The 27,023-nt window shown below is 34.6% G+C and overlaps 2 protein-coding genes across 2 annotated transcripts in view; both read right to left on the reverse strand.

Moving 5' to 3' along the window:
* LOC108741866 (furin-like protease 2) overlaps positions 1-27,023 on the reverse strand; it is a gene marked incomplete in the record, with an annotated part of 465,880 nt that overhangs the window by 322,192 nt on the left and 116,665 nt on the right.
* LOC108741877 (U2 snRNP-associated SURP motif-containing protein) lies at positions 11,059-16,913 on the reverse strand. Its single transcript, XM_018476847.1, has 2 exons — positions 16,894-16,913; positions 11,059-14,079 (listed from the first exon to the last, which is right to left on the reverse strand). The coding sequence occupies exon 2, from the start codon at positions 14,062-14,064 to the stop codon at positions 11,323-11,325; it is 2,742 nt and encodes a 913-aa protein (XP_018332349.1). The 5' UTR covers positions 14,065-14,079; positions 16,894-16,913; the 3' UTR covers positions 11,059-11,322.

The following is a 27,023-nucleotide window of genomic DNA, read 5'->3' on the forward strand; positions in this document are numbered from 1 at the left end:
TAACCTTTTCTTTTCCGCCGTGCCCACTGTCCATGTTTCGCACCCGTATAGCGCCGTGCTCCAAACATACACCTTTATGTAAATAGATTGTAGATGATCTTTTTTTGCAAACAATGGCAAAGTTTTATTTTTTTATATTAAGTGTTAAAATTTCGTAAAGCAAACTGAAAATTTCATATACTAAAAATGTTTTGTTCTAAGAAAAAAATATATATCAAAGTTGTTTGAAATGGTTTAACTCATAAATCCACCGGAAATAATAATTTTTTGTTTAGTCTTGCGTATTTGATCTTGCCCTTGTTTATTCGGTCTTGGTGATTGTCTTGGTCTTGTTCATTCGGTTTTGGTCTTACATTTTTCCAAGACCAAGACCAAGGATAATTTTGCCCATCACATGACTTTTTATAAGTGAACTTTACTGTAATGTATATAACAGCCACAAGAAGTGTTACATTTCAAACTCTCCTGGTAACTGTTAGTTTCTATATATGGTTTCTACCCCCTTTCAGTGAGCCAAAATTCTCAAATTACGAACAAGGTTGATATCAGTTTACAATTTTATTTAGATTTTGAATAAGGTTCACACCGATCTTGAGTCTTGAGACATCCGATTTAGACATTTTCTCTTACATGTGATATACGTATGTAGTTAGTCGTAAAACATCAGATGCTATATTCCCAGGATAGGAATGACATGGAACTATCAATAAAATGTGTTTTATTATTCGTTTTGTATTCTCCTACATTTTAATAATTCAAACTAGAAGTATACAGTAACGAGATCCGACCGTTTTGCATATAGGAAGCCGAGTAGTCAGAATAGCTTTTCAATTGTTGAAGGTAAAAATCGAATTCATTGGCAATGGCGTATAAGGCGAATGTTCTAAAATTTTCCCTTAATAAATCACAAACTACCCGATTGCAAAAATTCATATTTGCAATTACCTATATATGTATATATATTCCAACGGACAAAATTTATCGTAACCAAAAATTTCAAGCGTTACCGACTGAATCGGTTAAAACTGTCTAGGCCATGCCGCTCGGTTGTACAGATAGGAATTTTTCCGAGTATTTATAGGACAGGGTTGTTAGTAAATTTAGTAGAATGTTCTAAAAGGAAAAGTAGTGAGAGTGAGGTTGAAGATACTGGATTATAGAAATGCGTACAATTAAACAGTATAGAATTCAAGAGAAAGCAACTAAGGGTAAAACTAGATACAATGTACTAGTATGAGAATGCATGCAGGTATGGTTAAAGTTGGGTTTCTATGTAGGTAAAAGTGATTGAGAGAACGATAGAGTTTAGATTGAAAGGAAATCAAGGTATGCACAAGATAAGAAGTAGAAAAGCATTAAAATAATATTTGAAGTGATTCAAAAATAAATTTAAAAGAATATTAAAGAGAACTTAAGAAAAAGTATTAAATATTTACAAAAAATATACATCTTTCCGCCACAACTTTATTGACGACAGACATTAAAGTGAGGTAATATCAATGTTCGGTGGAGAAATATCGGTTCATGGAAATTGCATGTTCCCATATTATATTACGGCTGTGCGGTGTAGGTTTGCGGTAATTTAACTATGCCGATAATTTTTTACATCTATTGTGTTGGCAGTAAAGGCTGAAACAAATATTTTCGTTCCATACGCCTAAGAGGTTTACGATCAGACATGGGAACGTTTTCATGTTGCCGTAAAATTTCAGTCGCACTAAAACAATGGCGTTTACCGAAAAAAAAAATGTTCAACATAAACTAGCTTTTCGCCAGCAGTGCGTTATTACGAGACAAACATTTTGTTTTATTATTGGGGAGTTGCTTAGTTCGGTAATATTAAAAATTTAGTTTTGAATACCGAATTTGTGTCTAGAGTAGCTACTTTCGTACTGCGAATATTTTAAGGGTAGTGGATCGAATACCTGCAGCCGGGATTCGCAAAATCAACGTACAATACCTAGAGCCGACAACGAAATAGGAAGTGCGTATACTTACGACTTCTTTGCAACAGAAGTGTCATAACAGAAACGGAAACGGAAGTAAATAGTAAATATTCGCGGATGCGGATACGAATGCGGAAGTGCTAATGACTTTAGGTGACGTTTTAATTAAATGCAGTGGTCATGCGCCCATTTTTGGTATAATTTTGCATTTGGTACTTGTATCATTAATATCAATAAAATAATTCCAAATTGGACTTATTTTTGATTTCAAAATTGCACTTTCAACTTAAAACCTACAACCCTGAACAAACTATATAAAATAAATAAATGCTATAGTGTCAGCTTTTTTTTTTTGAAATGGAATTATTAAGAGAACTGTTAAGGGGTAGCTGGAAGTCCAGGATTAGATTTAGATTAAAGAATAATAAAACTTGTAAAATATCAACATACGAAACACTAGGAAACAGATTTGGACTTTAAACTATTATAAAGTTATTTGTTGAATGCTGGCGCAAGTACCTGCCTAACATACAACGTTGCAGCGAGCAATTCCATTTAAATTGTGTTTTTAAAACGTTCAAGTTCAGGCAATACGATTTTGTTAAGTTCCAGTAAGTTTCCGTCATAAAAATGCGGAAGTAGATGCGGAAGCTGATGTGAAAAAGTACGCAGAACTTCCGTAAATGTGGAAGTGGAAGCAGAGGTCTGCTGCAACGCTAATTTTTACTATATTACTGTCAGCTCGCTCTGGCTGCTTATTTTAAGACTGAATCCGATTTTGATGCTAACCTTAGGACCTATTTTCTTTTCAGTACGATTTCCTGGATCTTCCCAAACCAAAATCACAATCCCTTCTACCACTATCTGCGATCAGTTTTGGAGGTCTAAACTCCTTAAGAAACAATTGAATTGAATTTGCTTTTCCACATCGTTACACAAACAAGCGCATTGAATGAATGTCATTTCGCAGCGGTTGGTCGATGTCGCTACAAAAAAAATTTGATTAGTTCCAACGAGAAATTCCTGGAAGAAGATCCAACAGGGAAGCGGAAGTTATGTTTTCGCAACGAGAGAGATTGAAGTCGTTTTTTATGCGTTCACATAAGAGACTTGCTGCTTGCATTTACATACCCAGACACATATACGCTTGCATGTATATATACAATACACACTTGTGTTAGGGCTGACAATTTTTTGTTGCGAAGGGCCATTACGGTTGATATAAGATCCAATTTAAAACTACACGTACAACGAAAGGATGATTTATATGTACGAGAAGGGTAAAAAGCTGAATCCAAAAAGCCCTTCTGAGTTTTACGATTATATGACGGCAAAATTTTATTACAAGAGCTCTGGCAAGTATTAAAAGGTACTTAGATTTCATAGTAAACATGTAAAAAAAAGAAAATGGAAAAAAAAACAAAATCTGGAAACAATAGAACCGTTTTATGAAAAAGAAGCACATTATAGAATCATGGCAACAACTACTAGAAGCAAAAGACGACCAAGAACTAAGACTAAATGGAGAAGGAAGTTTTGGGAAGTATAAGAAGCAACGTAAATATAGAATTTGCGCAAAAACAAGAAAGAAACCTTGCAGCATACCATTATTATTTTTCGACCGTTTCCACTGGTTAACTTTAACAAAGTAGATATGGGCTGATGCCATAGAACCTCACTCACGTCTTTTCGAATGCGTTGTGGACACCAATTTACTGTTATTGAATTATTCATTGAGCTATCAGTACTTCTCGCCCTTGAATATGAGCGGGGATTATTAATAACTCAGCTTTTAACTTAACCTACATGCTATCTGGAAGGAGGAATGTTAATTGCACAGTAATTGACTATGTTACACGTAAATTAAAAGGATAATCTTGGTGTAACTAAACAGCTAGGAATATTATTCCAACGAGGACAGATATTTTGACCTAGAGCGTAATAATGTTTAAAAATAGACACAGCAAATGTCTCTAACAAATCTAAATTGAAGACGAAATACTTTTAGTAAACTCATATAGGTACTACAATAATACATATAAATATATTATAAAAATTAACATTGAACAATTATGGTCAGAACAGGGGATATGACAGAATGTTAGAATTTTAAAACATTGAAATCCTACAAATCAAAACTGATAAATATAAATATACTAGCTTTTCCCCGCTAGTTGTTTCTCCATAAAACCTTTTAACTACCAATTCATGTTCTATTTAAACATTGCAACTCCTCTTCACCACTCCTTCCCCCCAACAGAGATTGAATTTTTGTTATACCATTTTTAACAAATGAACGGCTAGACTGATAAATTTTTCGTTTTGCTGTCAGTTGCGTTTCGTTATTCCATGTCAGTTGCGTTTTCTTATAGCACGTTTTATGTCAACTTCCACGGGAACGGTATAAAAAAGTATCCTATGTCCGTCTCCTGGTTGTAAGCTACCTTCCCACCAATTTTCAGTCAAATCGGTTCAGCCGTTCTTGAGTTATAAATAGTGTAACTAACAAGACTTTCTTTTGTATATATAGATTTTCAATTTTGAAAAATTTATTTATATTTTAAATATGTTTTCGTTTGAAATCCGTTTTCCTGTAGGCATATCACAAAAATAGTCAAATTATAAATGCATAATTAAAAGTAATTAATGCTAAGGCCTTGTTAACCGCAAATTTTTACTGTCATCCAATTAAATCGCTTGAAAGATTGGACATTTAGTTAATTGGTCTTCTAATTACTTTATCATCCTAATTTTTCGAATGGAAAGATCATTAGGGACCATTCTGGTAATCTCTTTAATTGCCCCGAACGAGCAAGTTTGTTTGGCGAACTCCCTCAACATCTAAGTCCATTTTAATTGATTTATTTTGATTAGCACCCTTCTTTTCTATGTTGACGCGTTCTCGTCTCGTCGGTCGTTTCGGTATTTCAATAAAGGAAGACAATTTTTTTCCGTCTACGAGAAAATAGCGGAGAAAATGGCTTATCTTCGACAGTTCCTTAGTCAATTTGTTCTAACAAACCACGCCCACAACTCACCCCCGTGACGCTAGATATATTGTATATTTAATGGTATGTGAAGGTGAAGTAATGAATGTCCTAAAGAAAACGACTTAATGCTTTTCTAGAGCTTCTGGCACGTGTACCAAATTGCTTCATATATCTAGTGCAGCACACTAACCTTTTTTGTATAATCGAAAGAAGAGGTACATGCACTATTTACATATTTATTCAACTGGTTTTTACTTAAAAATAAATCAAAAAGGTCTAGAATTAGATACAAATAGTCAAAAATTTTAAGGGAAAAAATCAAGAGGAAGAAATTGACTTCCAGTGGGAAGGAAAAATAATCGAAGAAATTCAACTAGCCAGAATTCATACTACAAAAAAATAATGGGAGTAGGTGGATACATAAAAAAGAATAGGAAGCAATAGGGGTAGTAATGGGAAAAGTATGGAGAATAGAAGAAAGTAATCTTAAAGAGACTTGGAAAAAAGAACGTTCCTATTCGAGACATTGGTAGAGTATATTATTGTATGAAGCGGAAATATAGGGGTGGTAAAAAAGAAAAAAAGATTGAAAGTATTCAAGACAAATACGTAAGATGGATTCCAAGAATAGAAAAATTGGACATAAAATATTCATAGAGCTTTAAGGTACGAAGCAAAAGTGTTAAATTTAGAAGACAATTTGTTATCAAAAGAATGTATAAAAGTTAAAGACAATATACCTTATCAAATATTCAAACTGGAAAAAAGAAAATCACAAATCGACGATCACGCACTACACAGAAGTAGAAAAAAGTGTATAGACAGAGCTGGAAAGTTTAACTAAAGACATTGATAAGCAAAAAATAAATTTCTAATTCGCACAGGAATACAAGAAAATATGGAAAGAAAGGAAGGAGAAACCAAATTAATTAAAAGAGGAAAGGTCAAAGAGTAGAAACGAATTAATTTTAACAGCAAGATTCAGACTGGGAAGAAGAAGAGAAGAAAATATGTAGGATGTGTAAACTGGAACCAGAGATGCTCCAACATATTTTTGAGAGGTGTAGAATAACAGGAAATGTACAAAAAATGAGAAGGGAAAGGATGGTCCAAAAGGGATGATAGAAATATTGTGGAGAAATAGCAGAACAGCGAGAAGAAAATTATTTAGTTTTTAAAATTCATACATAGTGATAGAATTAGTATGTAAATGCATCTTGTGTACATAATGTCACACAATGTTCGCGATTTTTTTAGTCTGGTATGCGTTAAAGTTTTTCGAATCGATTACCAAATTCTAAATAACAAAAAATAATACCTAGTTATTATTAATTTGCTAAACTGCGAGTTTACATAGAAAGTGAACTTGAAAGTTCGGAAATGAGATCGAAGTCCCAACTTTTCAAAAAGAAAAATATTAAGAATAACGACTACTTAAATGACTTTGTTCATTTAAAACTGATTTCAAAACAGACGGATTTATATTTACGTAATTATTCCAAGATAACGACGTTGCTTCTTTAAATTCACGGAGGTACCTGCCCATGAGGCACCTACCTACAATGAGAAATAAATCCCAGCGGCAGAAAGGAATGAATTGTGTTAGTAGCAAATAGTGGCAGCATACCAAACGATCAATCTATGTTCCAGATTTAAATTTACATGCAAATCAAATGTTCTCTCTCTTTCTCTCCCGAGGGAGGAGCGCATTTTTCATCCGGTGTTGTTTAACAAACAACGACGATGCGACGTTTGAAAAGTATAAAGGTTCATCTCACAAAAAAGTCGCAAAAAAACAACAAAAAGAACAAGCGGAAAGGCATTTCGTCTTGGACGTCACTATTTCAATTACGCCATAACATTCCGGAATGGAGCAAACGGAGATATGTTTGTAACAATAAATTCATTGAAGTCAATTACCTATCGGAAAAATTATAGTTCTACGGGAATGTTCAAATTTTAATAATCAAGCAGTTCTTTCAAGTCAAATAACATTGAAAAATAGGTGAAGATTAAGACGCCCTAACGTTTTTGACGTGACAACGTCTTATAATTCGATGGAACGAAAAAACATGACTCATGCGGCATTACCTCGCTCTGAGGCGTTCCATTTAAGGTTTGAAGTGCAAGCGAGAGCGCGGAACGAGCGACAAAGAGACACAATCGGCCTCCGCGTTCGGCAGCGTTCGACATCTGTCTCTCTCCTACTTGAGTGAGCATTGCGTCCGCGTGGACAGCTGCTATACAATAATACATTTCTATTTGCCTCCTTCTCTATATCCATACAAAATATCTATCAAACAAATAAAATTAAAATTTTCTTTTGAAAAATGAAACCATTCCATCAGTATTTTCTTATGACGTTGTCACGTTCAACTATCGTCAGTAAACCGACTTTACAGACAACCGATTTTTTTTCAGTTATTCATTTATTCATGTAGCAACCTCATGAAGAAGAACTTTAATTTAATATTTTTAAGTGAAGACGATTATCACTATCTTCACTCTAACAGTCAAAATTTTTTATTTCTCTTTGAGTTACGAGCCCCGCTTGAGCGAAGTTACTCTACTTGCTCAAGATGCAAAATTTGTGGGCCTATGCCAAAATTTTAGGTATTGAGTCATCAAGCCAAGTAGCTTAATACGCTTCTGCAAATTGCTTGACGTTAATGATCATCATAAGGTCGCAAGTCCTAAGACTGGTTGGAGACGCACCTCCACTCTTTCCATTCCTGAGCTAATCTTCGCATTTAACCAAAACTAGAACAACCCACATCCTTAACTATATGCGAACAGTAATCTAATCTAGGTTTACCTCTACCCTCCTAACTTCTATCTTTGTAACTCATCCCTACATTTTTAAGTACATTTAACATCTTGTTCCATTTAACGTTTACAAATTCTATGTACGCAGTCTTTCTTTTTTCTATGGTTTTCTCTATTGTTCCCCGTAAAGTTAGAGTGGCCTCCCGCGTTCCTCTTTATTTTAAACTCAAACTGATCTTCCCCTAATAGTCCTTCAGCCCTTTTCTCCATCCTTCTCTGTACAATTCTAGTTAAGATTTTTGACGCATGAGAAGGTAAGCTAATTGTTTTAATTGTCTCGCACCTATCCGCGTCCCTCTTTTTAGGTACGGTTACTACCACGTTTCGTTTATAATGCTCTGGAACTTCCCCGTTTCGTAATGTGACTTAAACATACGATCTCTAACCTCTTGTCCTGCATGTTTTAGAATTTCACCCTGTATCCCATATACACCTGGCGCCTTATTATTCTTTAAGTTTTTTAATGCTACATCGAACTCTTCTCTCATTATGGGATAACCTAGCTCATCCATCTCCACACTATCTTCCTTCTCTAATATATATATCCTAACTCACGGCCTGCGTATAGGTTCTCCATAATTATTATTTCCACCTATCTGCCCTTTCCTCACTGTCTATCAAAATGACTTTAATATCAACAATTAAATAATTTTGCTATTTGATTTGGCTTGGTTTTCCACAGTTGCTGCAATAGTGTTCTTTATAATTTATTGTTGCAAGAAAGGATAAATACGTGACATACGAGAGAAAATCACGTCTGACATTTCAGCAAGAAACTGTATACTTACTTCAGAAGTTTTTAGTTCGACTAAAAGGAAAGCATTTCAAGTTGTTGTTGCCTTGACGGAATGAGATAAGTGCAATTTCTTTCGATGTCTCTTACTTCCTGATTACCCCTACATTTTATGACGTTCAGATTTGTTAAAGAAGGAAAAGGAATTGTACCCGTCACAAAGATTTAAAACAAAATATTCCTAATTTAACGGAATATCATAAGCCATTTTACAGAACGAATTGAATCGGTAACTCGCAAATAATTCTCCGCCGACTTAACAACGAAATTAATTAACACAAGCAGAAGTTAGTAATTACAAACTTACTGTTAACATGTTGACACAGGAATTCAAGCAGTAGGTACAAATTCCGTTTCCACTATATTCTTCTTTTGATTACAATCATATTTTCATTAAACATATCCACAAAAAAACGTCTAGACGACTTCTTCTACGCTTTATTACTACCTTGAAACGAATGTAAAGTAATGAAAATTATTATAAGATACGTATTCGTGAATGCTACAAATGAAGGGTTTTTATTAAAGCCCCTAATAAATTACTTTAGTAGAAAGCTTTTAGTAATCTACATTTCTATTGATTACTAAATCCATGTCTCGCAATTTATTGTTCGAGGGCGACAAAATTCACCAAAAAATGCTAAGGCTTTTACGGATCGCATTTGGATTTAATAGTCGTGATTTAGGATTGATTCTTCTCCTTCGGGAGTACCGATGGAGTAGTTTATCCGACGTTTCGCCAACAGCAGTGGTAATAATCTTTAGGACAGGGAAGGTAGCGAAATCTTAGTGAATATCGCTGTGGTACAATCGGATTAATGAATCCATCTGTGTTCTCACCCAAGAAGGATAATATCAATCCTAGACCACGGCCATCAATCCTGGGTTTGAGACGCTATTCACTAATGTAGCCATTCTCAGATTGCGATGAAACTTTGGTGAGTTATTGCTCATATTGTAAGAAAGGTTTCTAAATTAAAAGACAAAAATAGAAACATCCATTTTTAAATATACGCATTAGATGGACATTTAGGCGCAACAATATCGATATTTCCGCTGGAAGTCAACAACCAGGTTCAATTCCCATTCAATTGACGACTAGTTCACAATAAATTTAAATAAGAGTTAAGCGTCATCAACCCTCGTTAGAATCTCTTCATTTTTCTTTCTGTCATTTCCTTCTTATTTTCTTTTACGTGATGAAAAATTAGGTGTGTGATTTTTGATAGTTTTAAAAATTGGTAAAACTTTGTTGTTTTTGATTGAATTTTGCTTCAAATTTTTGAGAAAAAAGGACTTTTTTACTACTTTTTGCGTTTACTATATTTAACACATTTGTCATACACAATGGAATGTAAAATGATCCAGTTTGTTCAATAATTTGCAAAAATTATCGTTATTATATTAGAAGCGTTTGTGGTGTTATAGGAAGATGCTAAAAATACAGTGGATACCTATTAAAGGTCAGAAATGAAGAGATATTAGAGACAATAGGAGAACAAAGAGCATTATAGATGTTTATAAGAAATAGGCTAGTTGGAGACAAATTGGAAACAGAATCGGGAATTAAAAGGGACAAAGATAGACCTACATTACATTACAGTTTGCAAATATTAAGGGATGTAGTGGGTTTTCGAGATACAGGAAGATTGACCCAAGATAGGAACAAGTAGAGAGTACTAACCTTTTAAAGCCGTACGTTTGGAGAGCTGCGCTGTACGGGTGCGAAACATAGACGGAAAAAGTGGAAAAGGAAAGGTTAGAAGCATTCGAAATGTGGTGTTACCGGTGAATGATGAGGATAGGTACGTGGATAGAGGTCAGAAATGAAGAGGTATTAGAAAGAATAGGAAAACAGAGAACAACGCAAATAGTTAAGGATGTGAAATGTTCTAGTTTTAGGAAAATGCAAAGATTAGCTCAGGATAGGAAGGAGTGGAGGTGCATGTATAACCAGTCTTAGGACTGACATCCTTATGATGATGATGATAACTAGCCTTTTACATTTTCAAATTTTTCTCGATTGTATTGTTTCTATTAATAAACGAATTTGAAATGTACATAAGTTACATATAAAAGAGCTAAGGCAACTTTTATATGTAGTGTGCTACGCGGTGAGTTGAAACATAAAGTTGTAGGAAGTCGTGAGGAAATCCGTTAACTAAAAGACATACGATACAAGTAAAGCCATCAAGATAAAGGTTGGCAACATAAAAGTTCCATAAAACGCCCTTAATAATTCAGCCTACTGATCAATGGTCCCAAACACATTTTCCAAGGAAGTGAAAACTTTTGCTTTCCCACTGTAAACATCAAATAAAGAAAAGATGGCACAGTAACGATTTTGTTTATTGCCGTCGATAACATGGCGGGTATTGCCCTCCTTCAGGACCGGACTTTTACTTTTAGTGAGTAGGTGTTCTACATAAATGATAAATTTGAAGGAAACCTGACAAACGTTTTTATTGAAGGTGACTGACTGAATGGAAATAAAAGAATTCGATTTTGATATGGGTAATTGGTTTATTCAACCCAAACGTTCGTAATTATTAATTACCACATACAACAGTTAATTAGTGACATGCTACATTAAATCAGGTTTTATTTATACTTATTTGATAGACGATAATTACCTAAACATTAAAAAATCGATCAATATTTATCATCAAACACAAGCATTTAATAATTCAATGGCGATTACAATATTTATCTATTTAGCACAAACCTAAACTGTCATACATATTATGTGTAAATAAATATTTTATTACTAATATCTATGTTTATGTTTATGCTTTCTGGTTTCACGAGTGGTATCGCGGTATCTCCTGGGCGAAGGTGATCGATACTTGACCGGAGACGGTGATTTTATGCTATGTCTTGATGAACGAGCTGAAGAAGTTCGTGGAGAACTGTAGGGTGATAGTGATCTATCCCGATGCCCTCTAGACCTAGAAGATTCCGGCGAACTACGCCTTTTTCTAGCAGAAGGTGGACTATTTCCCTTTCTTTTACGAGACGGAGATCTAGATTTCGATCTATGTCTAGAATTGCTGCGCTTGCGCTTTTTCTTCTTTTTCGCACTCGAGCTTTTATAATAAGAATCGTCTGAGCTTGCGCCACCCCTCTCGCTTTTATCGTAATCTGTCTTACCCTTTTCACTTTTATCGTCCACTTCTTTATCAGTTTCATTCGTTATCTCGTCTTCGTACTTTTTCAGGAGTTTCCTTCTGTAATGCTGAACTTGCTGTTGCACAGTCCATCCGGATCTCAGATTTCGAGAACCGGATTCTAATTCGTCTTGGTATTGCACCACTTTCACTTCGATTTCTCTTAGTTTTGTTCGACGCTTCTCTTGCACCTCCCTAAATTCAGAATTGTCGTTTGAATTTTGATTTGGGCTGTCCTGACTATTGTCACTTTCCAGTAAATCCCATTTACTGGTCGTCATAGCTTGTGCTTCTACTTGTTCGGGATCAACAGTTTCCCATTTGGACAAGATAAATCCTGATAAAGAAGACGGTGGAGCCGATTTCGCTGAACCGTCCTGTTTCACGTTTTCATCCATGTCTTGAATTTCTTCGCCGTCTATATCTGTATCTCCACCAGGGGTAGGACTTCTCATAAACTGTTGTTGATGTTGTTGTTGCTGCTGCTTTAGAGCACCTTTTAAAAGAGCTGCACCGTCCATCGGCGTGTCCTCGTCAGTTTCGTGAGCATCCTGCAAAGGATCACCGTCTATATCGTCGCCAAGGTCAGGATCAGGCTTTTTAACCTCTTTCTCTAATCCTAGAAATGCGTTTTCTATCTCTCTCATAAAATCTTTTGGGTAGATCGAGTCTTCCCAAGCTTTCATTGTTCGATAAATTCTGGCTTTAAAACCTTCGGCTTGCAACCGTCCTTCTAACTTGTCATAGGTTTGTTTCAAATAACGCATAATATCCACCAGTCTAGTTTCAATGGCTCTTCTATAGAAGGATGCTTTATTCACCTTAACTCCACAATTATGAAGGATGTCTGAGAGAAGATACAGTCTAGCAATCTTCTTTGTAATTATGGTGGACTCGTTCGAGAGCGATTCTTTGATACATTCGGAAACTTCTTCTGCTGCTTCCGCATGATCGATACAGAATACCATCACTTCTCCTATTTTTTTCGTTTCAGGAGTCAAGTGACGAATCAGATGCTCAAGACGATCTCTCTCACTCTTAGAAAGAGACGCCTTGGCCGAATCCTTTCCACCGTCATCGTCGACCAAATCGTCAGGCATACCAGTCGTGTAACAATTTTTTACTGGCGGCTTCCATATCGATCCCTCTTTGAACATTCTAAATTCTTTGTTCGACCACTCCCTTTGTGATTCCCCGTGAGTAATGGAAAATACTTTCCATCTGTAGTAAATATGCGAAGGACTTTGGTTTTCAAAGAGGAAGCGGAACATCGGATTATTGATTTCCCTATTCATTATCATAGCTTCGAACATAGGACCTTCTCTGACAACAAATTCTACCATTCTGTTAATCAAAATCAATAGTGCTCTGTCTTTCGGCATAACCACCTTCACAACGGCTCTATAAAGGATTTGATTAAGTTCATCTTGAGTCTTTGGTAGAATATCGCGATCTTGAGCAATCGGTTGAGCGTTGAAAGGAAGTCCTGAAGGTGGCGGGGGCATAGACAATTCCATTAAAGGTGGAGGAATATAGATAGGAAATGGTGGTAGTATTACAGGTTTTCCCCAACCCAGTTTAATATCACTACCGGATATTTCCTTCTCATTTAAATTTCTAAGGGCTCTTTCCGCATCTTTACGCGCCATGTAGGCTACAAAACCACAATTACTTCCTTTAGCCTTTTCTTCTTCAGATCGTGGCCAAATAATTTTGATGCTGGCTAACGGTCCATATCGCCCGAATATTTCCATTAATTGCTGTTCAGTGACTTTCGGATTCAAATTTCTAAGAAATAGATTCGTTGTTGTAAGATCGCTTTCGAGATCTTCCGATTTTAAAAGTAAACTCATTTCACTTTCCACTGATGCTTTGGCAACACTCTTATACTTGTGCCTTTCCTCCCGTTCTTCTTGGATTCTTCTCAATTCCTCTTTGAACGCTTCTAGATTCGATTTCTCTGGTGCCTTCTTTCTACCTAAACGTTCAGGTTTGTCAGTTGCCAATATTCGAGCTGTTGCTTGAGCCCTCTCAACTGAAGACACCACATCTTGGGGGATGGTAATTTTTGATTGGGGTTTGTATAGTTTGCCTTTCTCTCTAGTGTCTTCCTTTCTGGCACCGGCGTCGTAAGTACCTGCTTTCACCCATGCTTTCGATCCATTCGATGGTACTTCTTGGAATGTTTCAACAAATTCCTGAAAGACATGGGCAACTGCTTTTTCTTCCTCTTTCTTTCGCAGGTCTTCTAGCTCTCTCTTTGAGAGTTTTCTTTTCGCCATGGTGCCGATCGAGAAGGCTTTAAGTTTCTGTTCGGGGATGTTCTTTTTTTTGTCAGCCATTTTTATTTAATTAACCTGAAAAACGACGAAAGTTTAGTTTGCTAGCTTTTGCAAAGATATTAACGAACAAAAAAAAAATAATAAAAAAGTACGTAACACAGGAAGTATTTCTACCTACGTTTATTTTTCTTGCCAAATGCAGACTAAATTTTATACCCAGATGCCAATCAATACTATCGATTATCGTTCTTGCTTATAACACGATTATTTCAGTTTTACATTTTACCTATAAAAAGGGTAACCGTTCATACATACATGAATGCTGAAAAAATTGGATAATATACGAGAAATAAAAGTTTTTAGTACCCCGCATCGGGTTGTAAAGAAAGTTTACTTACATTTCGACGCCTCGTAAAAGTAAAAACTGTATTTTGAGATATAACCAGAGGCCAAAATTTTCGTTTTGGGACAAGTTTTATCACAAAAGTTACTTATACAGAAGCAATATGAAAATGTAGAACAACTGCTGTGGGTAGCAACACAGTTTAAACGCACAATAAACGTTAATGGCATTTATTTAATAAAGAAATTACGCTGAGAAACTGTAGGTATATATACCGTAAGTAAAAAAAACAATTACTACATTTATCTCTTTATTGAAATAAGCAACAAATAAATAATATAAATAAGGAATTTTGGAATATTATTCCAATATCGAACAGTAAACGCAAGTATAGATACTTGAATTTGAAAGAAAAATGTATATGTATTAATTTTCTATTCGATTCTTCAATGTTTTGAATCTCTAAAGGTGCGTACACACCTGAGCACGAACACGTTCTAGCACGTTCTAGACAAGGCGAACCAACTCTGAACGAAACCGACCGAAGGTCATGCCCTCAAATGGGCATAAATAACGTCCATTTCAAATGAAATTCATTCGTCCTAAAATATCTACTTAAAACGGATACGACTCCGAATAGTTTTGGGACAAACCGAGACCGTTTACCGCGCGTCACTTCCCCGTTCTCTCATCGCCGCATCTCGAACATGTATACGCACCTTTAGCAAAAATTCTCTCAACTTTTTATTATCCTTAAAATGAAAAACAAAAAACCAAAACAATTTTAACGTCAAAAATTAAAATACTGCTTTTACAGCATTTATGCATTGATACAGACTTTTTTAATTTTCCAATAACGCTATCTGCTTTTTCATTAATGCAATTAATTAAACCTGCCTACTCATTTCAAATGCAAACAAAAATTAATTTGCTGGTTTCAGAGTTTTCTTTCAGGAATCTTTTTTGCGGCTGGCAAAAGATTCAGTAAATGAAAAATTCATTCAGAAAGTTAAGAAGTATTGAAGTCGTTTAATTTGTATAGGGAGTGGTTTCAAAAGGGCTTGAAATACATTTCCATCATTTAGAGTCAGGAAGGGTGCGGTATATTTTATTGATTTTATTTTATAAACATCTGACCCACTGCTAGCATAAAAGGAATTCGTACATGGCTGTAATGAAAGACAGAAATGTCCAAAGATAATCAGCCAAGCATAGAAGTGACTTTCTTGAAGCAGTTCTACTTAAATATAAAAATAATGCCTTATACCTTATTTTAAATACATTTTTCTCAACGTTGAACCATTATTATTATATTATCATTATTTTTGGTTTTTGTTTTAGTTACTGTATTTACAACACAGCTGAAAAATATAGACCTTCAAATGATATAAATGCAAATGAAAAAAGGATATTCAGATAAAAAATAAAACTAACTTAAATTAAGAGTATATATTATTTAAGAGATCGTACCATAAATGTTACATACAATTCAGTAAGTACATGAATCTACATGGATCATGTTTCTAGCTTCTGAATATATAAAATTAATTTTGAATCCTTACATCCTTAAACGAAAAAGAATGAAAGGATATTATAAAAAATGGTACAATAAAACAAATAAAAAAATACAGCAAACCATTCGACGATCATGCTGATAAACTTCTGCTATCTTCTTGGCTTTCTTCAGGAGAAACATATTTCAATAATTCAACTTCCATGCATTCATAACACATTAATTACGAGGGTCGTTTGTAGTATGATTAAAAATAAAAATATAAAAGGAAACCGTGTTGGTTTAATTTTAATTTATATATATAATTATACGATTATTAATAAACATTCACAATCACAATGTTACATTTTAAACAAAATTCACGATTGCGACGGTAAGTACTTCATCAAACTTTTAAACGATTTCGGCAAAATGCAAATTCGAACAGTGTTTCACCGATACAAAGGGTTTACAAAGCAAGTAGGTACGTCCTTAAATAATTACCATTTTGTAATAAACATCATGCAAATTTCTATCACATGCTAAGGCATAATGCGTTTTTATATTATTAAGTTGCCAAATAAAATTGAATTCACCCAAGAACTGTAACATAAATCTACTCAATTCTACAAAAACGAAATTGAAAATATGGGATCGATAAAGAATAAGTAAACCATACCATAGCCATTAGGACCTTTTTACAACCACAATGAAGAGATTTACAAGACACAAGTTTAATAAAAGAAGGTTCTTGTTCACGAGAAAAAGTACACACAACAATTATAACGAAATAACAAATAATTTAGTACAGTAAACAATAAATACTACAAATAAGGACAAACAACCTATCGCAGCACAGTCTTAAAAGCCAATTTTCATTAGGTAGGTTTTTCGTTATTGAAGTATCACTTATAGTTTTTTAGAAAAATCCGGCTCGAAGGACCATGTTTTTAATTCCCTAACAATAATTTACTACGATTAGGGTAGTTTTGCCTGATATTAATATGTTGATGTCGATTTTGAGATGGAATGATAGTCTTTTTATGATACATACATTTAATAACGTACTTTACACTATATACAAACTGACTTAACTTAATCGAAATGATTAACTGTATTATTGTTGTTACTTGATAATTGAAAATATTATGGAAATTGATATAGACTGATAAAAGTTCGACAGATAAAGATAGCTTGAATGGTTTGAACGATATTGATGATGATGCTATACTATGATGGTTATAACTTCTTATCCTAGTTAGTAAGTAAACACAAAAGAAATCTTGAAATATATACATTTAACTTGTAATTATCCAATACCAGGATAGATCTTTAAAAAAATGCCGGATCTGCCGAGTACCAAATCCGAACCACGTACCCGACCCATCTCTAATTTTGACTCAATTGCAAATAAAATAAAACTGATAAAAGCACACATGTAAAACAATAAAAAGGTTTTAAAAGCAAACTATATACTTATTTAAAAAATATATCAAATATAAATCAGAAGATCAACTTTGAATTTTAAAATATATTAGATTTGTGAAAATGCAAGATATATTTTACGAACCGCAAGAAGTTTGAAAACAACATCAGGATTCAACAAACAGAAACAGAACTAAGGTTTTCATGTAACCTTTTGGTTTTTGTTATTGTTCATTATTACCACTTTCTGTTAAGGTTCTTTTCAGAAGGTTTCCCTATTTGCAAAAATTCAGGAAAGTACAGCTGAACCATCGAGAGGTAGTCTTTAACTTTTTTACTTACGGTGCAGATAAGAAACGAGAACCGCATTCGGCTAGAAAAGGACGTCGCTCGCGCTCGGAAAAAATACCGAAATGCACAAGGGGGTAACCATTGGGAACACACTATTTATTCCACCCTTCATCATCATAAGTCTTAAGACTGGTTGGACACGCACCTCTACTCGTTCCTATCCTGAGCTAATCTTCACATTTCCCTAATACTAGAACATCCCAACATCCTTAACCATTTGTGAACAGTAATCTAATCTAAGTCTACCTCTACTCTTCTTAACTCCTGTTTCTGCCTGTAATATGTCTCTGACTAGACCTTTATACTTGAGAAGGTGTCCTACCAACTTATCTCGTCAATTTTTTCCTTATTTCTAATACATCTTCATTTCTAACCTTCTCTCTCTATCCACGGTATCCTCATAAATCTTTGAACGTTTCTAACCTTTTCTTTGTCCATGTTTCGCACCCGTACAGCGTCGCGCTCCAAACATACACCTTCAACAACCTTTTTCGAATTTCTAAATTAATCGTTCGCGTACATACTTTTTTAATCTGTTTTTCTAGCCGTCCACTATATTGATTATGAAAAGTACAGTCGGGCCAATTAGTGTGCATCAAGTTCTTAGCTCGAAAAAGAGCTGAACTTAAATGATTATTTACCTTGACACAAGAATAGCAATCGTTCAATGCGCATTAGTAGGCGTTACAATCCGAGGGACCATGTCTCGTTGGTCCAGCAGTACATTTTTTAACCATAATAAATTATTCAAGACGATAAATAATTTTTGTCCAACGATTTCCATGCAAGACGTACGCAAGTTCATACATAACATACATAAATAAATAAGGAACGCGGAGCCGTCGGGTCAGAGGTAAAACTAATATACATAAATCAGATACAATATTTCACATGCCTTACACTAGCAAAAGTCAACATTGACCCGATTCACTTCTGCATAATATAAGGATGCATTCTGCAATCTTAGCCGGAAAACTTGTCGGTCATTCTTCTTTCATTTTCTTTAAAACGACCCAGTTGAAGGAGAATGAGAATTCAAATTGCTCCAATAAATTATTCCCAAACTTATACACATATGCATTTTGTATACGTATATGAGAGATTATTATCGTATGTTACATCAGATGCACAAAAAACAAAGGTAAAGTTCCTCTTCGGGGTGGGGGGGGGGTCGAAGGAGGAGGTCTCCCACACCACTGTACCATAAAAAGTTTGTGGCGGTCTCAGCCCCATAAAAAGTTATGGGGGTTCAATGTTAATAAATATGCTAATTTTTATACATTTCTAGGCATGTAAATATTTATATAGTCATTCTTAAACAATATTCAAAAGTAAAACTAATGAAAAATACATAAAAATATTGAGAATGTTATATAAAACACATAGGGTAGGTTAGGTTAGGTTAGGTTATCGGGTTTTGTTCAAGTGACCACCCTCTTTCCATCCCCCACCTCCACCCGCGTGAAAATAATTATTTTATTGAATTTTATTNCGCTTGAAAATATTTTTTTTATTGAATTTTATTTGAATTATAGTGTATGAAAATTGTCAAAATAATCAACTTTCAACCCCCACAACTTTTTATGGGGGGTGAGACCGACGCAAATTTTTTATGGGGTTTTACTCAGGTGATCACCCTCTTTCGCTCCCACCCACCCCCACCTCCGAAGGCCATCATCTAGAAATTTACCAAAACAAATAAGTATTGTAAAGTGATGATCATATAATAAATTCTTAACAATTTAAGACTAACAACTATTAACTCATAATTAATAGTTGCACAATGAAATAGGACATGGGTGATACGTCAGAAAATTATTGTAGTATTGTAACACAAATAGTTATCGTAATAACGCTATCTATCCATTGGTGTTAAAAACGAAAAAATATTAGACAAAAAAATTTGTTAAAGCTTCCATCTATTTACTTACCGGATCCATTAATAGAATCTTAGGTGTTAAGAAAACGGAAATTTACTCACCTGTAACAAAAGAAAAATAAATTATTTGTATTTCATTCGTAATGCAAATGGTATTAATTGATATCAAAAAATAATGAAAATTATTTAAAAAAAAATACAAATGGTTGTATAAAGAAAGCAATCTGCTGCTTAATTTTAAAAGCAATAACTATAGAAACACTTCCTGACAAACTGCAGGAAGGAAACGTAACTTTGTTAGTTAAGTCTCCTGGTACAAGAAAGTTGTACTAATTATTAAAATAGACATCTTGCAGAAGTTCTTAAAGTCCATCGGGCACTAGAATAATAACGATGAAAAATGTACGAACTTTACAACTTTTAACAACGAAAACTTGGATTTATATTTCAACACAATCTAAGACATTGTTAGTCTCAAATTTACACAGAATTAAAACAACACAAATAATAACACAAGAACAGTGAATAAATAATTACGAAGAATAAGTGGCGGATTTTTTCACACAAATTTAAAAAGATTAAAATTATCATTTAACCCTAGCGTCCATGATACATAACAGGCACTAAAAATTATTCTAAAAACAATATTTGGAATGCGAACATTAAAAAGTGCCCACTAAGATCATATTGTTATGAAGGAATGCCGCAGGAGATCGATACCGACACCATCTTCGATCTAGCTTCAAAAACATGTTACTATAGTCATATTGTAGAGACATTTGTTTTTATGTTATGATAAAAACCTAAAATGTCACCAAACTTTAACCAACAAAGGAAACAAAATAAAAAAGCAGTTGATTCACTAAAGAGAACGTCAAAGTCTTCCTATTTATGTTTTATGCACTTTCCCCAGAAAAGATAGGTACAATCCCCGAGTAAAGTATTACTTACTCGTGATAGCGGGTTCAGAGAGCGCTCGAGAACTCTTAAGGTAAGTGGATGGTAACCATCTTGATGGAAATTTAATATTAGAGACTAAAAAACGCCGTGAATTGTAATCAACCCTCGAGTGTTTCACAAATGTAGCTACGTTCCAAGCAACAGAATTATACCACTAGACGTTTTGTGAGAACTTATGTTTGAAGGTGCGCGAGTGTACAGTAGTACCATGCATATATGCAAGGACGTGTACGTACGACTGCCTCTATTTGCTGCATTAGTTGGAGGAAGCTGAAATTCATTAATTAACGGAATTCCGGAACAACTCCATCAAAATCACTCTACACGTTCGTATGCAGTGTACGAAACTGCAGTCTCATAATCACTTTCAGAAGCATCTACTTACTTACACACTACACAACAATGCTCTCGCCACAATCTACCATAGTAGACTGGCGAAATTAAAAACAGTTTGCCCATTACATACAATCGTAGATGCGAATGGAATTTGGGAGAATAATTAGATATTATATAGTAGCTTAGACGAAGCTATTAACGACATTTGTAATTTTTCATTGGAGAAAACCATATTCTTCATAATTTTATGCACCGGTTCAGGGAGTGTTGAAATACTACGTAAGGAATTTGCTTTGTGTTCTTTTATTCTTGCGTTGATGGATCGTTTTGTAGTTCCTATGTAAATTTTTCCACACGTGCAAGGAATGTAATATACACCTGGTGCCACTAGAGGGTCTCTTTTGTCTTAGGCTGGCTGAAGATATTCCCCAATTTTTTTCGTTCTAATGGTAAACGGAAGACTACTAAAAAAATCAGCATTTGAAGTACATTCAATGCACGAATTAAGTTGGGGAATTACTTCGATCAGCCAAAAGACAAAAAAGACCCTCTCTAGCGTCACCAAATGTATACCTACCGGATTCCTTTACATAAGAACTACAAAACGAAACATCAACACGAGATGAATAAAGGGACACAAAACAAATTGTCGTTTAAACAACACAAACCACAGAATCACATTAATATAATACACCAATTTGAATACATTTGTGACAAAGTACTCAGTTTTAGAAAATACTACAAATGGCGCAGTAAACGCCATCTGTAGCACGATGCTACATTTTAGGATTACGTATGCATATGGGCCACTTCGAGTTATTTTAAAGTACTCAGTGTTGTTAAACAGAAAAATAATTTTGGATTAGTAGAATCAGGTTTGATAGCGTTTGTGTCACGTTAATGTGCTAAATCTGTAAATTGTACATTATTCCTAGGAATTGTATGAAATTCCGATATTGTACTAGGAAATATATAAAACTAATGCTTTCTGCGAATAAAATACTCTAACATATCAGCCCGCCTCCGGCGAGCAGGGGCACTAAATAAACTTTAATCTGCCATAAATCTACCTAACCAAACAATGACGTCACCAATGCATATGAATTTTTAGTATGTTTTAGAGGTGAATACGCTGATCGCTTTGACTATATATGTTGGGCGCGGAAATAATAATGAAGCAATGTTATCGAACGTTGAAAAACAATATTTGACGGTCTATGACATAAAATAGGCAACAATAATGGAGATGTATATGCATTAGTGACGTCATTGTTCGGTTAGATAGACTTAAGACAGATTGAAGTTTATTCAATACCCCTGCCCTGGCTAATATTTTCGAGTATTTTATTCACAGAAAACATTAGGTTTATACATTTCCTAGTACAATATCGGAATTTCATACAATTCCTAGGAAATGCGTACGTTTCCAGGATATGTGTGTATTAAAAAATCTTTGAAGCAATATTTCATACATGTCCTAAATAGCATTCGAATTGTATACATTTCCTAGGAATTGTATACAATTCCTAGATTTCATACATTTCCGATAATATATACACTGAAATACATCATGGCAAAACAAAATGATTTATACATAAACGCATTTCATTCACAAAAGCAAGAAGTCCTTTGATTATAACTTTTGTACTTCTTGCGGCATCATTTAGTTAATGTAGTTTTTTTTTCAACCTAATGAAGCATCAGCCGAGCGGCTGGTATGTTTCAATAATAATTTGGGCCTTGAAAAGATTCCGGTTTGTGCTTGCATATCTATTGAGATAGATACGGAAAATATTCATTCATTGTTTAGTAGAGACGATTTCAAACAAAAAAATTATTTGTTCAATATCTGATACGCTAGCGTTGGGATTCGGGTTTAATCAAGACCCCGCTGCTTCTGCATATATGAAATAAAGCAAACTGAAACAAAGGCCTTTCCTCTCTCATACTGGTTACAAAGACTCCGGGCAAAGAAGATGAGACGATTCAAAACTCGTTCAATAGATTAAAAACAAAAAGATGGCAAAAACTCCAGAACGCCTGCCGTTTCATCAATAGATCCCTGAATTAATTCTACCCCAGTTTCAATTAAAATTTCCGAATCGAATGCAGACTTCGAGGTAGTAGTTTTAAAAATGAACATCAGGTTTTGAAACAACAGCAGAAAACAACTAATTTCTATTATTCTCAATAGCCAACAAAAAATTTGCAAACATACGACGACAGTGTATTGTTTTGTCCATAAATTCTTATTTAGGTCACTGGTACAAAGTTCGTACATTCTAAATTTTATATCTATTTAAAACCGCGAACTAACACCTACTTATCTACTGGGTTAGTAGGTCAATTAGCAACCGTTTAAAAAGCGGAATCAGTAATAATCAGGGGTCGAATCCAAAAAAACGAAGAAGCAGATAATGCAAGGCGGTGAGGCGGCTGCCGGCGTCACTCGCCTTGTGATGGTTCTGGGCCTTTCAACGTTCGCCAATTATATTATAAGGCAGGCTAGTAATATTATTATTATATTTCATTAAATTATCTATTATTTACAAATAAAATATTGTTTGAGTAAATAAATTGTTTTTATCCATTAGCTAATTGAAATTGTTGCATAAATTGTTGACTAAGCTATCCTAAATTATATAAATTCGTTTCCAGTATTAGATTAAATTAATTATATTTCCAAATAACTATAGAAAACTGATTTCTGTATAGCAGTATCTATACGAACAAATAGATCGTAGTATAATTTAGCTCATGCTTGTATGATTACGAAACCACTATCCGATACGAGCAAATTGAAAAGAAGTTCGTTGATTTGACTCACGGAGCAAAACAAAAATGTTAAATGGCAAAAAGTTCTCGTGTTCGGCTCCTCCACCAAAAACCAAAGTCGCATATTTCACAACAAAGTACGTTATGTTATGTTCATTAAATCGGGAAAGTCGAGCTTTATTCGTCCATAATTTCTGCTTTAGTTGTCAACGGACGTATATGATCTGGCACTCAATTTCACATGAAGTGCCTTGCTTGGCTGGCAAAAGGGCCGTGATAAATGAAAATCCGCGACGACCGGTCGGTCCAGGCGGCGCGGATGCGGCGTCTTCTGGGTCGGGAGCGCGGAATTACGGGGGTGACAGCGCCCACTCTCTCTCTCGTTCTCGAAAGAGGATTGTAAACAACTTTTATTTATTATCGTCAAAGCGAGATCGGATGAGTTTCTGTACATCAGTGGCGCTGTACCATTGTCAACAATCGCGACAAAACGAAAAATTATAGTGGAAGGGTTTAAAACAGGGGCGGGTCAACTCGCAGCCTGCGCACCAAATGCGGCCCGCCAAAACATTTGTCCGGCCCGCGAAATTCATCATAATTTAACAAAATCTGTTTATCTTATAATGGCTAAAATAGTGAAGATCAATATGTCATCATCATAAGGTCGTATATGGGTTATTCTACAAACTAAGGACGAAACTGAGTCTGATTTCGGCCCAACATTTTTTGTACATTCTAATTGCGAAATTTAGTCTATTATCAAGAATACAACGTCTTATGTTAAGTGGAACAGTCAAAATATTTTAAAATTTTGGATTTATGGCCATTTCAAGGAAATCAAGCGGCAGGAAACTGAGAGTGTAACCAAGAAACTGAGGAAAAAAATAATAAAACCAACCGAAATCTACTTTTTAAATAACAAATTGACTTGTCATGTTGGCCATAGACTTGTTTTTTGTAAGATTTGTCTGATTATTGCCTCCAATTTTTGCGAGCTTGTCTTTTTTCACGAGCCGACATTTCAGATACTAGTTTTTTTGCCAGTTTCTCTCAATTTTTTATACTCTTGCTTTTTTTTTCTTTTTCAGCCGCTAATCTGTCAGGATCACTATTTATTTTTTCATATCTCAATTTTTCAGCTATCCTTTTTTTTCTAATATTTCCTCCTTAGTCTGTTTATTCTTTGGTTTCTGCATTTTTCTTTTAATTTTAATTTTTTTAAACTATCGAAGTTTTGTATGTAACTACACTATCGTTCGTTTTATTATTCTGACTTTATAGTGTATAGCTAAAAAGTTGCAAATTATCTTGCACACAAACAGCATTTAAATATAAACTTCTCAGGACCCTGGATAGTTCTTAGTATTCTGGGTCTCAATTTGACAGGATCCTGAGACCAGGTTCCTGAGAATTTTTAAATAATATTAAAAAAAACATCGATTAAAAAACATTCAACCAAAATTAAGCAGAACTAAGCCTTGGTGTAAGCAAATTACATATCAAAACGCTAAAATTACCATATTATATATTTATTTAGTATGTAAATATCTTACCAGGATCCTGTGAACTCGACTGATTACGACGCGACTTCCTCTTTTGATTGTGCCAGGCTGACTGAACAACACGCTAGGTGCAAAAAAATAGGTGGTATTCTTTGCCCCTTTCGTAGGTACAATTAACTCAACTGAACGACAACGTCTCTCGGTTAATAGAATATTGAATATTTACTTATTTTACATTGAACAGGATCCTGATATAAAACCGTTGGGACAAATTTTGGAAAAGGATTTTATAATATTTTTACGACAATAAAATGATAATATGTCTCCCAGGCAAGAACATATAATAAGTACTTCTTTATTTTGGTTTCATTTTTGTCCTCAATGTGGTAGTAAATAAATCACATTACACTTTTGATTAGATTTTGTTTGAGGGACACTGCAGGTTCCTGAGAATTTGGCACTTTGAATAGTAATTTCGTCAAATGATAATATATCTCCCAGGCAAGAACATATAATAAGTACTTCTTTATTTTGGTTTCATTTTTGTCCTCAATGTGGTAGTAAATAAATCACAGTACACTTTTGATTATATTTTGTTTGAGGGACACTGCAGGTTCCTGAGAATTTGGCACTTTGAATAGTAATTTCGTCAAGAAAATAATTTTAAATGTAAATTATTTTTAGAGACCAACTAGACATAGGTTAGTTTTACAAATAAATTAGTTTGTAACAAATATTCAGGATATTTTAGATGAGCCGCCGAAAATTCCTTAGTTTGTAGAACTACCCATATTCTAAGTAGTCCACTCAAATGAGGTAAATGGCTGAAGAGTACCTTATATCTAATAAAAAAAAATAATTGAAACACAGGTCATTTTATCGGAAATTTCGTGAGGATGACGAATATGTAAATGAAAGTTATCTGCCCGGCATAGGGGGGAAAGGAAATCCGTAAACACAATTGCAAATTCGATTATCTCGGGAAATATGAAAGATGTGGAAAAAAATTCAATAATACTTTTTCACAGGGCCATTTTGCAAAAAAAAATATTGCTGACTTTTTTCATATCTCTCATAGAACAAATGTTCTGCGCCCAATGGCAAAGAGGCCTCAAAATACGCGGAAAATTTTAAAAAAATCAAAACAATTATTAAAAATTTCGAGAAAAAAAAATTTTTATTCATTAACTCTTAACACTTGTTTCTGCCTCTAATGGGTCTTCATTTCTGAAAAGGTATACTACCAGCCTACCTCGCGTGTTTTTCATTGATTTCTCTGTTCTCCGATTTTTTCTAATACCTTTTCATTTCTAACCCTCTCTATCCCCGGTATCCTCATCATTCGCCGGTAACACCACATTTCGAACGTTTCTAACCCATTCTTTCCGCCGTGCTTACCGTCCATGTTTCGCACCCGTACAGCGCCGAGCTCCAAACATACACCTATAGCAACCTTTTTCGAATTTCTAAATTAACCGTTCGCGAGCATAGAAGTGACTTCTTTTTATTGAAGGTGACTCGACCCTGCGCAAAATTCGATGCAGAATTCAAAAATGTAATATAAAATAGGTGCTTCTGTTTGATAAAAAAAAGACGATGGTAATAGCTGAATTTACCATGGAAAAACCTGCAACCAGAAATAGAGATTGACGTGTCGGAACGTTTTTCAAAAAAAACAAAAACAACCCTCAATCTTAAATAAAATCGTTCCAGGTTCTAGTCCACTGTATATTATCTCTACAAAATGGATGTTTCATCTATATGTTACAATAGACAAACGAACAATGAAAAGCGTAAAAATAATTCGTAAAAAAATGACGTTTAAATATTGACGATTTGAGAGTTCACATCTGTGACGGAATTTCCGTGATTTCAACTTCGATTTTCTCGAAAGAGTTTCGGACGACCGGCAGACGGTTGCTGCACCACGAAGCGGTGAAGTCGTGCATTGTGACC

This window comes from Agrilus planipennis, unplaced genomic scaffold, assembly GCF_000699045.2.
Source record: "Agrilus planipennis isolate EAB-ADULT unplaced genomic scaffold, Apla_2.0 scaffold24, whole genome shotgun sequence".
NCBI classification, from domain to species: Eukaryota; Metazoa; Arthropoda; class Insecta; order Coleoptera; family Buprestidae; genus Agrilus; species Agrilus planipennis.